General features: G+C 41.4%; 1 protein-coding gene across 11 annotated transcripts in view; it reads left to right on the top strand.

Moving 5' to 3' along the window:
- The window catches only part of Ltbp1 (latent transforming growth factor beta binding protein 1), a 367,263-nt gene that overhangs the window by 142,363 nt on the left and 212,842 nt on the right, over window positions 1-12,058 (top strand). For 6 of the 11 annotated variants that reach the window (XM_090337166.1, XM_090337170.1, XM_090337167.1 and 3 more), the window contains exon 5: window positions 7,425-7,592. In XM_090337166.1, the coding sequence (XP_090193292.1) occupies window positions 7,425-7,592 (168 nt within the window). Of the gene's footprint in view, window positions 1-7,211; window positions 7,593-12,058 lie in introns of those variants that run through there. The other 5 variants (XM_090337176.1, XM_090337173.1, XM_090337171.1 and 2 more) reach the window with 3 other exon arrangements.

Raw genomic sequence — 12,058 nt, 5'->3', positions numbered from 1 at the left:
CTTAGTCCCCAAGACTGTCTCCTTAAATGGATAGAAATGTGAGGGAATCATTTATGTGTATATGACAGAGAGATGAGTAACTAACTGGTCATTCTCGCTGACTTTGAATCAAAAAGTGAGACAGAAAATTCAGCTGTTACTTAGCTTTGTGGCACTCATGGAATAGCTGGTCTTCTTTTTGGATTACTCTTACTCGAACACCTCTGGAGTGGGCAAGATGGGGAAGAACTGCCCATATCAGTTCTATGAAGTTCATCTGAGATTCCGTCTTGGAAAGCTTTCCAGGACCTGGGCAGCCAATAATATGAAGTCATATTTGATACTTGTTTTTATTTACATACCACCTTATTTGAGGAACATAGGAGTACTTTATGGCATTATTTTGATGGTCCAAGGGAGAGTTAATCAAGTTTGGAGAGCTGAATAATAAAGCATGGTTGTTCTAAGCCTTATTTAATACATTTGTGATTTGTTCTTCAAAGAATTCTTGGCCTCAGGGTAAGTGATGGACTACAAGTGGGAGCATGGGCTCTTGGCTCATTTTCCCTCACATGTAGAAGGGAAGAAGTTGGATGGGGTTTGAAGCAACCTGTGGGTCTCAGGAAATGGGCTTTAGCCCGTGGTGGGCTGATGCTAGCTCTGAATGGATGCACACGGACGCATCTCTTCCCAGAGGAGGTATCTGCACTGTGTGGTCCTTATGGCTGAGGTTGGTTAACAACTGAGGTGATAGCACAGCACTCTGGCTAACTGTGGAGGAAATTGGATTTTTTTTCAGAATCTTGAATTTCTTACATATAAATCTCTTCTGGATGTCTTTGCTTTTGTCACATTGTGGACTAATGACTAAAAGATGGCAGCTGTATGCTTTGCTAGACCTAACTCCATTTGTCAAAAACAATTTTGCCATTTTGAGGTTCCATTTATTATTTTTACAATTGTTAACAATTATGCAGGAAAAAGGTTTTTTAATTTTTTAATTAATTAATTTATTTATTTATTGCCAGTCCTGGGCTTGAGCTCAGGGCCTGAGCCCTGTCCTTGGACTTTCTCAAGGCTAGAACTTCACCACTTGAGCTTCACCACTTCTGGCTTTTTTCTATATATGTAGTACCGAGAAATCGAACCTGGGTCTTTGTGCATGCTAGGCAAGCACTTTTACTACTAGGCCAAACTCCCGGCCCTAATTTTTTAATTTTTTTAACTCCTGGAAGGGTATCAGCTTTGCTTCTAGCCCATCTACCCTTCACTTTGAATAGCTGTGGTTTGTTTTTGATCCTGAGCCAATGCTGCTTCTAGGAGGTATAAATTCAGAGTCTGGCAGAAGCTGGATACAAGATGTTGACTCTTGAGTGTCTTTGACTGAGAAGGAGGCCCCGCTGAGGTGCTGCATGGCTCAAGGCAGTCTCTGTTCCTGGCCAGACCTCTAAAACCCAAGGTTTAAAAGTGCTTGCGTAAGATTTCTAGGGCTGATTCGCCTGCAAAGATCTAAAGATCCAAAATTTCTTTTTCCTCAGAGAGACCATATATGACAGTTGTCCAACATCTTCTTTGTTAACTCCTGGCTGGCCTAGCTCTTGCTTCTTAGAGTTGTCATTCCCAATCAGCCTCAAGGTGTTTCCCCGCTTGGTTCTGAGCTTATTTCCGCCTGGATATACTGTAGTGCATACACTATCATGGCTGTTAGCATCCTGATAATCCTGAGTGTCTGTGGAGTCCACCTGTCTCCTTCGACTCATAAACACTTTGGGGTCACTCCATTTAGTCCATATGTCTTGGACCATATGCATAAGACATCGGATCCCCTAGGATATTAGCTTCTTAGAGGAGCAGACCAGACTTCTTGTAAACCAGAGGAGAGTCCACTTTGATCCACCCTTGGAGAATTCCTGTTGATTTCTTAAAGGGAGATGCTTAGCACACATAAGGAACTTGAAGGGCAAAACAATAGGCCTTTAGTTTATTTTGTTGGTCATGGGGCTTGAACTCAAGATTTGGTCACTGTTCCTAAGTTCTTTTTCTCAAGGCTAACGTTCTTCCAGTTTGGGCCACAGCAGCACTTCTACCTTTTCCTGAGTAGTTTACTGGAAATAAGAGTCTCATGAACTCTCCTGCTCAGGCTGGCTTTGAACCTCAACTTTCAGATCTCAGCCTCCTGAATAGCTAGGATTACAGGTGTGAACTACCAGTTCTTGACATAGGCCTTAGTTTTGTATACTTTAAAATGTAAACTCTCTACCCTTATGGCCCAGATAGATGGAAATAATTTTATAGAAGTAGGGATGGGAGAGTGTATTTTCTAATCCATTCAGTGTTTATGGAGATCCTCTTAAAGATCTCAATGACAGTTTAGAATCAATGTAGTTTTTCACTACTAATTATGGGAGATGGATGTGGGATGATATCATTGATTATAGTTATGAAGAATTGAATGCTTCATGGAGACACAAGAGGACCCAACAGAACTACAGGTGTCTGTGTTTGAAGCAGATTACTTTGTAGGAGGACACTTGTAAAATACCAGGGAAAATAAGAGATAAAATGCTTTCTTCTGCTACCAAGAGGATGTGGACATTGTAAAAATCAGAATCAAGTCATATGAAACTGTCACTGCTTTTTTAAAATCCCAGTGAGTCCAGGCCAAAAAAACTTGTTTCTTTGGCAAAGAAATAAAAGTTGGTTTTTGTTTTTTTTTAACAATAGGCCTGGAGAATCTCAAATGCTTCTAAAGCAACCACTGTAGTTAGGAGATGAGTGGGAATTACGTTACAGTGCTCACTTTCTTCAGATGTCACAGTTTGCCTAAGTGAACATAATTTAGGTGACTGGGAATCTGAATGACAACTACTGGTGCTAAGAGTTAATGTCAGACCAGCCAATGTAATGGACACATGGTTTCTAATTTCATTAAGGGATAAAGAGCAGGAAGAAATAGAAACAGAAGTAAGTAGAAGTATGCATGTCTGTCTGTCTATCTATCTATCTATCTATCTATCTATCTATCTATCTATCTATCTATTTATCTATCTCAAGTCCTAGAGCTTGAACTCAGGGTTTGAGCACAGTTCCTTAACTTTTTACTCAAGGCTAGCACTCCATCATTTGAATACAGCTCCATTTCTGGGTTTTAGGTGATTAATTGTAGATAAGAGTCTTACAGACTTTTCCTGCCCAGGCTGGCTCCAAACCACGATCCTCTCAGATGTCAACCTCCTGAGTGATTAGGATTATAGGCGTGAACCACCATGGCCTCAGACACTTCAGCCTGGCTGAAGTTTATATTTTTAAGTGGGAAGATGTTCTCTCTTTTTTTCTTGGGCTTCACATATTTGTATACCCAAAGTATCCTTAAGGTATTTTGTAAGCATGTTGTCAGACATACAGCCTAAACTGATTTGTTTAGTTTATTTAAAAAAAGCAAGCAAACAAACAAATGTCAACTTACATGAGTTTTATCCATTTGTAGAATCAGTATTTCATTGCATTTTAAACTTGGATTTCTATGTAGACGATCAGATTATCAGAAATGTCATTTAAGCATTTAAAGCAATGGGCAGCAAAACTATTTTTATGGAGCTTTATTGAAACATAGCTGTGCCTATTCACTTGCATATTTTTAAATTTTAATTGTTATTATAAAGACGATGTACAGAGAGCTTACAGTTGTATGTTAGATAAATGGTAACTTCTTTTTGAGTACTGTCACCCCTTTACATATTATTTTTGAGAGTCTGCTTTCCAGTTACCAAAATGGAGTCAAATAGCTGCGATGGTGCCCTCTTGGCCTGCAAACCTACAGCATTCGCTCTTTATAGAAAAAGACAGGAAGTGGAGGTGTAGCTCAAGTGGTAGTGCCAGCTGTGAATGAAAAGACAGTAAGAATGAGAGTTGTGAGTTCAAGCCCCAGTACCAGCACAAAACAGACAAAATATTAAAGCTTGCCAACCCTTTACTTAATGTCTTGATAGAAATGTATTGTATGCCTTGATCTCTAGTACTAGAACCACGGGGGAAGGAGAAAACTTCTAATAAAAATACTCCAAGAGGGGCCGGGAGTGTGTCCTAGTGGGAGAGTGCTTGCCTAGCATGCATGAAGACCCGGGTTCAATTCCTTGGTACCACATACATAGAAAAGAGCTGGAAGTGGGGCTGTGGCTCAAGTGGTAGACATCTAGCCTTGAGAAAACCCAAAGACAGTGCTCAGGCCCTGGGTTCAAGCCCAGGACTGGCAAAAAACAAAAACAAAAACAAAACACTCCAAGAACAGTGGTTTTTTTTCCCCTTCTCAGGACTCATTGATAACTTTAGATCCTTCTAATTTTAGTGGTTTTTGTTTGTTTGTTTGTTTTTTGGACTATGTGGCATTTGTCTGAGCACTGACGGGCTGCTATGTAGAAGAAGCATTGGAGTGTGACTGGAGGTGGGGGGGGACTCTCTTAGGATTGGGGGGTAGCTGTGAGGATACATTTAAGCTCAAGAAAGGAATCATGCTTCAGGAACTACCTACATATGAAAGTGAGCCCAGACATGTGCAAGTAAAGGCCAGATCGACCACTGGGTACATAAAAAGGAAGCACCAGATAAAAGATCGCAGTGTAGGAAGAGCTCTGCATTACTACCTCAGCCATGAAATTGGAATGGCATCTTTGGTTAAGTGGTCTGCTTCTAAGCCCCAATTTGAACCCAAAGTCAATTTATTGTGAGGCTCTAGAGAGATCTTGAGTGATTGTCTGAAAGTACAGGGTTGTGAGACCAGAGCAGTACAACACATGGGGGCTTTTCTGGTGAGTGGAGGTGGTGGTGGCCAGGCTGACCTGGAATCAGTTCCTCTTTTGGCCACTGCAAGTAAGACAGCACTGCCACTCAACAGACCCAGTGCCCATGGACTGTCTATCACTCTTCTCTGGCTTCCATCATCAGTGCTTTCTCACATGATGGCCTGGTTGCATCGCAAGTAGTAGTCAAATTTGAATCACAAGTAGTAGTCAAAACAGAGTTCTTCATGGAGGTCTATAGGAGATTAGATGGGGACCTGGTTGTATGGTTGACAGTGATCTTTGTGCAACTCTTTGTGCAACTTTGTACACTGTCAAAACACAAAAGTAGCTATATAGGCAAATGAGGATGACCTTTCTGATTAAACTTCATTGACAAAACAGACAGTTGAGCCAAGTTTCACCTCTAGAATATAGTTTACTGGTCCTTCACTGTAACTGGCTTTGCCTTTTGCCTGCCCCAACTCAAGTACCAGTTACAAAAGGCTAGAAAATGTCAGTGCCAATTCATTTATGCTGTGAAGAAAATGTGAAATGACATGTCCCAAATCACACCAGGGTTGAGCTAGAATTAAAACTCAGAAGGTTTTATGTTTTTTGTTTTTTTTGCCAGTACTGGGCCTTTAACTCAGGGCCTAAGCACTGTTCTTGGGCCTTCTCAAGGCCAGTGCCCTATCACTTGAGCCACAGCACCATTTCCAGCTTTTTCTATGTATATGGTGCCTAGGAATCAAACCTGGGTCTTGGTGCATGCTAGGCAAGCACTCTACCACTATGCTACCACATTCCTGTCCCTCAGAAGGTATCTTTAATCCAATATTCAATTTATAAATACCATACTTATCTCAGCTGTAATGTTAGGTTATAGAATTTTAAAAATCATTAGCTTTAAATAATTGTAGAAAAAGATTTCAATTTAGTATTAAGTTTTAGCGTAGGATCTAGGCGCTACCTCTGAGTTTCTTCATGGTCAATGTTAGTGCTCTACTATTTGGGCCACAGCACCACTTCTGGCTTCTTCTGACTAGTTTCTTGGAGATAAGAGTCTGATGTGTCAGGGCTTTTAGCGCTTCTTGCCTCTTGACCTGCAAGAGGTACAAGGAGAACACGCCCCGACTAAGACGAGACTGGGTGCCTTCACCCAACCCTCCCTCTCCAGAGGGAAGACACAGAAGCGCCAGAGAGACTGTCACAGCAAGACTTGTTTATTCTGGAAGTACAAGGGGCTAAAGTAAGATGCAGGAGTCTATCAGCATACAGGTGGGCAGGGCAAGGGGAGGTAGGTGCGGTCAGAGAGGGCGGCGGGGCCAATCCGTGAGTTCGAGGTAGCCTTATTTTACATCACAAACCACAGCCAAACCTCCCAAGGAGGCAACAGGCAGGTTGGATTTCCAAAACCAGGAAGTGAGCACTGGATCACCAAGTAGGCCTTTTACCCTTGATGTGACGTGCCCCACATTATGGACTTTCCTGTCTGGGTTGGCTTTGAACCACCATCTTCTGATCTCAGCCACCCGAGTAGCTAGTATTACAGATGTGACCCACAAGCCCTTGGTTTAGCATTCAGTTTTTAAGAGGTCTTGTCCTGCACACTGGTGGCTTATGCCTTTAATTGTAGCTAGCTACTCAGGAAGCTGAGATCTGAGGATCCTTGGTTCAATGCCAGCTTAGGCAGGGAAGTCCTTGAGACTCTTATCTCCACTTCACCTCCAAAAATGCTGGAAATAGAGCTGTGGCAGAGCACCAACCTTGGGCAAAAAAAAAAGCTTAGTGTCTAGGCTGAGACCAAGACCCCAGGACTGGCAGAAAGGCATGCGAGAGAGGGGTGAGGGTATCTACTTCAGATGGTGGGTTGGTACATTACTGTATTGTGAGCATTATGATGAGGCAACTCCTTATCCTGTCCTGTCCTAACTTCTCTTTTTGTAAAGGATCTGTACCTGGCAAAATAAAATACAGGTCGCATGAATTCCTATGGAGAAATTATTCCCTAGAGCTGTGAAAAAGAAACAGGTCCCCGCAGCTGCGTCACAGGATTTGATCACTTTGGCTGGGAGTGCCAGGAGAGTTGAGACAGATGTTTTCAGACATGCCGCATGCCTAAAACATTTCCAGGGGTCAGGCTGCAAATAGTGACTTAATAAGCGAAGAAACAGGGAAAGTATGCAAGTTGAGGACACAAGCGTTTATTCAGCATGAGGTGCGGGGCCAACCTCTCTTGCATTACATCTGCCTGTCGGGGTTGGCTCTTTAATCTGAAAGTGCCCGCCGTATTGCTCTTTGTCTGCCCACAAATAAAGTGCAGCATTGTGGTTAGTAATCCCACTCCAGTGACTCGACTTCAAATGTGGTTTTGGAGTGCATCCCAGAGTTCTGTTTGCTAAGCTTCCTACTCCTGTTTCAGAAACACCACTGGATAGAGAGCAGCAGCGAGCACTCGACTTTCCTCTTCCTTAAACCTGTCGGGCTGTGGGCTGTCTCTCTCTCTCTCTCTGTCTCTCTCTCTGTCTGTCTTGCCCACTTCTTGTTCCTTTCTTTTCCTTCCCTCCCCCCTTTAATCCTTTTTTCTTTTTTTTAACTTTCAAGGCAAGTTCATGGATACTAAGCTGATGTGTGTGTTGTTCTTTTTCTCCCTGCCTCCGATCCTAGTGAGTAACCACACTGGCCGCATCAAGGTGGTCTTTACTCCGAGCATCTGTAAAGTGACGTGCACCAAGGGCAGCTGTCAGAACAGCTGTGAGAAGGGGAACACCACCACTCTCATTAGTGAGAATGGCCATGCTGCCGACACCCTGACAGCCACGAACTTCCGAGTGGGTGAGTTCTTCCACGACCTCTCGCTGTCCTTCCTGAACTGGGCTGATAGCCTTTGGCCAGCCTGCCCCTCACACCACTTCTCTCTGCCTGAATGGCTTTCTGTGTATCAGCAAGCAGTGCGAGGCTCCTTTGCCCAGATCTTGTCAATTGCATTAGGACTCATTTTGGACCTGATCTTTTGTGTCTGAGAGAAATGGCAACTAGAACATTTCCCTGTATTCCGTAGCATCTCCCCAGCTGTGTGGCAAGGAGGAGGTGGTGATAGAGAGACAGGATCAGGGTTTAGGTAGGGACCCTAATACGTGAGTTGTACTATCAACTCACTGATAAATAGAATTTATAGTAGATTGGAATCACCCTCTGGAAGGTGGTGATGAAATTTTAGTCTGTAATTTGAAAATAAACTCTAAAACTTCTCAGAATGCTATGCTTGTATGATTTGCCCTGTATCATGAGACTGAATTAAAAATTGATGTATGAGAGATTTGGGGGAAGAAGTGCTAGTGAATAACTGTCGGCGGTCAAAACTTATTAAGTATAAACTCGTACTTACTGCAAAAGAGAGAAGGTTTTTACCTTCTTTTTAAATTTTTGATTCCCCCCCTTAAATTTTTGATTCCTCCCCTTTTTTTTTGTACATGGAGATAGTATTGCAGTCGACTGAAAACTGCCACCGTGCCCTGCTGTCATGCAGTATAGTATTTTTGTCACTGAAAAAAAATGTCTTTTATTATTCCTTGACCAATTATGGCTTGCCATGTGTACTCAAATAATCCAGACACCCATGCTACTTTACGACTTACTCACAAGAATAACCCAAATGTCAGACAGATAATAACACTGGCTAGATCGGGTCTTTTTATGGAATACTGCTGTTTAGTCTTAGGATTGTGTATGTGTGCTTGGGGGCAGGGGAAATAGGGTGTCTGCTTCATGACTTCCATCAAGACAAATCACAAAGGGCATTTTGAAGTCCTTATGACTTCTTTGAGTATTCTACTGTCTTATGTTTTCTGCTAATTGTTAGGAGGTCAAACCTATATTCTCGGTCCTTCTGTAATTTGGAAAAAGAAATCCCACAAGCCCATAGATTTGATTTAAAAAGAATATCTTAACTTTCGTGGCTATCATACATATTTTAAGATGTTGACTGTTTGGTGCCAAATGATACATTTATACTTAGCAGAGCAAGTGAGCTGACTCTTATGGCAGAGTGTCAGCTTGATAAGCCAGAAACTAGACTCCAATCCTGGTCCTGTTACTAAGTAGCCAGTCCATAGGGCATGCTAGTTAATATTTCTGGCTCTCCAGAAAACGAATGGGCTTCTATTTAGTGAACTCTGAAATTTAGTTCACATCTGAAATTCATGGTTCTCTTAGCAACAACAATGAATATTATTTTCTGGCTTGTTTTCTATTTCTTAATTTTGGACGGCTAGAGATAAGGAGAAGGTGGGAGAAAGCAGATCCTAGGAGGTTGTTCTGGACTTCAGTGACTTTTTCTGACTTTAGTTTTTCTAGGGAGCTGGTATTCTCCTTTTCCTCCATCACGTCTACTCCTTGCATGTATGGTAAATCTTTACAGTAGCAATGACAAAGTAATCGAAGGGTGGTAATTTTTGGCTTAGTGTATTCATTTTGAAACTAAATATTTGAAGGCTTTGGGAAACAGAGGAAGTCTGCTTGTGAAAACACACTGCACATTTTCCTCTCTGGCATTTAACCAGGTGTTTAGGAGTAGAATACACATGGCCTATTCAAAAATACAAAGTGCAGCAAAAATTAGTCCCTGCGGCATTTCAAAAGTTAGAATCCAACTCTCCACAAAAGGATTGGCAGAGTAGTTTAATTTTACAAACTTTAATTAAAAAGCTTAAAAGTAAATTTAAAAACCCTGTTCCTATGTGGGTTTTCCACTGGAAAATTATAGGATAGGCTTTCCTTGTATCTTGAATTATTTCTCTTGTTTTATTTTGGTTAAAATAGGAGATATTTGTGGAACAAGTTGCATGATTTTTCTTTGTTGAAGAGAAAAATTCTGTGGAGCCAATGGGTTATTATTCTTCAAAATGTAGAAAGTTAAAAAATGAACTTGAATGCATCTTTTTTGAACTTATCCTATTTTATCTATTTTTGTTCTTTCTAAGGGACGTTTAAAAAATGTTTACCCCTTCTTATCTATGTATTCACTATATAGTATAGTATTTCTTTTGATAATGACTTGTGTATATGTGCAGAATTTGAGGAAAATTCACATTATTACAGCTTGGTTGCAACTGTCCTTGGCTTATGATGACTAAGAGTGGGATGGTAAACTTTTCTATAACAAGCCAGACAAAATACATTGTAGCCAGACAAAATACCTTGTGAGCCTGAAGCTTCTGTGGCAACTCTTCATCTCTGCCAGATTTTAGAAAGTGCCAGGATAGTAGGTACAAGACAGCTTTACTGTGCCACCAAGGCAGCTGATGGACAGAGTTTGGCCTGAGTTCCTTGATTTGCTAACTGTGCCCCAAGCAGTCTAAAGGATATAGGGACAATGATATGAGAACTTCATAGTCAGAATGTTTTACTTAATTAATTACATATTTGTTTTTTATAATCAGAACAACAGAAATAATTTTGAACATTTGCATGGTGATTTGCATTTTTTTTCTCTAGGAATAAACCTTATTACCACCTATTTTTTTTTCCTCCAGTAAAGAAATTTAGGCAGAAGGTTAAGTGAGCGAAGCTTAGATATACAATGAGTCACTTAGCTTTGACTGGAACCTGGGTCTCCTGTCATCAGTATATCTGCTGCCCTGGAGTATGACTGGACTGTGATGTATAAGTGAGACACAGTACAGGGCCTCAGAGGGGCTTGGAAGAGAGAAGGCTTGGGCAGGGAGAGAAGGGAAAAACACAAGTGAGTCTGGGAGATGCAGGCTTAATTCCTGGCCTTGTTATGGCCACTTGGCTTGCTCTGACTGTACCCTCTCTGGGCCTGGCTCATCTTTTCTATTCCAATCAGTCACTAATAGATAGGCAGAGGATCTTTCTTAGGTTATAGGATCGACCATCCCTCACTGATGCTTTTGGGTGGCCTTGGTGCTGTAGGCACTGTGGGCTGGCTGTCCAGAGGAGAGACACAGCAGGCACTTGTATGACCCTTAAACCTCATAGGTTCTGTTCTGGAGTGTTCAGTGAGAGAAATAGTAGGTCAGATTTCCTCTTCATGAGCCTCTAAAAGTGAGACTACACTGAGGGGATATCTAGGGGAAACATTCTTCTAGAATGAACTCATTTTTGTGAATGGTGATATTGATACAGCATAACAGAGTATTTGCATTAAGATATGTTTTCTATAAAGCATAATTTCTAATTGTAATGATTTCTTTTGCTGCAGTCTGAGCTCTGCTTCCTGTTCCCCAACCCCTGCCTTTAAAAAAAAGTGGTAACATATTGCTAGTAAGGCTGGCCAGCTCATCATGGCTGTGTTAATGGATTCTTAAATTACATAGTAGAATAAAGAAAATGACCTCTGGAACTTTTCTCCCCAATACTGAGGCATGAACTCAGGTCCTGAGTGATGACCCTTAGTATTTTTGTTTCAAGATTGGCATTCTACCACTTGAACAGCACATGCACTTCTGGCTTTCTGCTGACTAACTGGAGAGAAGAGTCTCACAGGCTTTTCTGCCTGGGCAGGCTTCAAACCACTTGAAACTACCCAGATCTCAGCCTCTGGAGTAGTTAAGAGCTCAGTCCTTCTGGAATTTTTAATGTTCTTCTTATCAGAAGAACATTAGAATTTATGCTGTCCCAAGTAGATTATTTTGATGACAACAGTATTGCCACTTGACACATTTTATTTGAAGAGACACTGGAAAGAAGGCATGGCTACGACATGTTCAGTTTATGAGTGATGATTTCCTCTGATGAGCTACAAGGATGTGTGTTCCATAGGTACCAAGTGAACAAGTATAAATAAAGCATTTGATAAATTAAAAATGAAAAAAAACCCCACATATTCCTATATGTCATTGCATTTGCTGTCTGTAACGATTTGTAAATATGGGACTTTAAGTCTTTCATGGCTTGAAAGTGACATTAAGTTTTGTTTTTTTCTTATTCTAGTGTCACAGTGTCTCCAGCTGGGTCAGGTTGCCTCTAGTGACCCTATTGTAAGTGGTTAGGTCTAAAACAGTGTTAGATTTTACAGGACAAACAAATCATAAAGTTTCCCTGAAAGAGCTTATGCTTTGAGGGAAAGCTGAAGAGTCAATATAATTGACCCTAAAAAAAGGCAGGAAACAACACAGGAGCCCACAGGGCAGAAATTGCTCCCTGAGCCCCACTTGAAGAAGGATGTTTTGCGAAAGAGGCATGACAGCCTTTCTGTTGTAATCTAACCTCTAACCCAACACTAACCCTAACCCTAACCCTAACCTTAACCCTAACCCTAACCCTAACCCTAACCCTAA

The sequence above is a fragment of the Megascapheus bottae genome, chromosome 7 (genome assembly GCF_031878675.1).
Source record: "Megascapheus bottae isolate mThoBot1 chromosome 7, mThoBot2.hap1, whole genome shotgun sequence".
NCBI lineage: Eukaryota > Metazoa > Chordata > Mammalia > Rodentia > Geomyidae > Megascapheus > Megascapheus bottae.
Note: the sequence above shows the minus strand (reverse complement) of the source record. Positions and strands in the feature narration are given on the sequence as shown.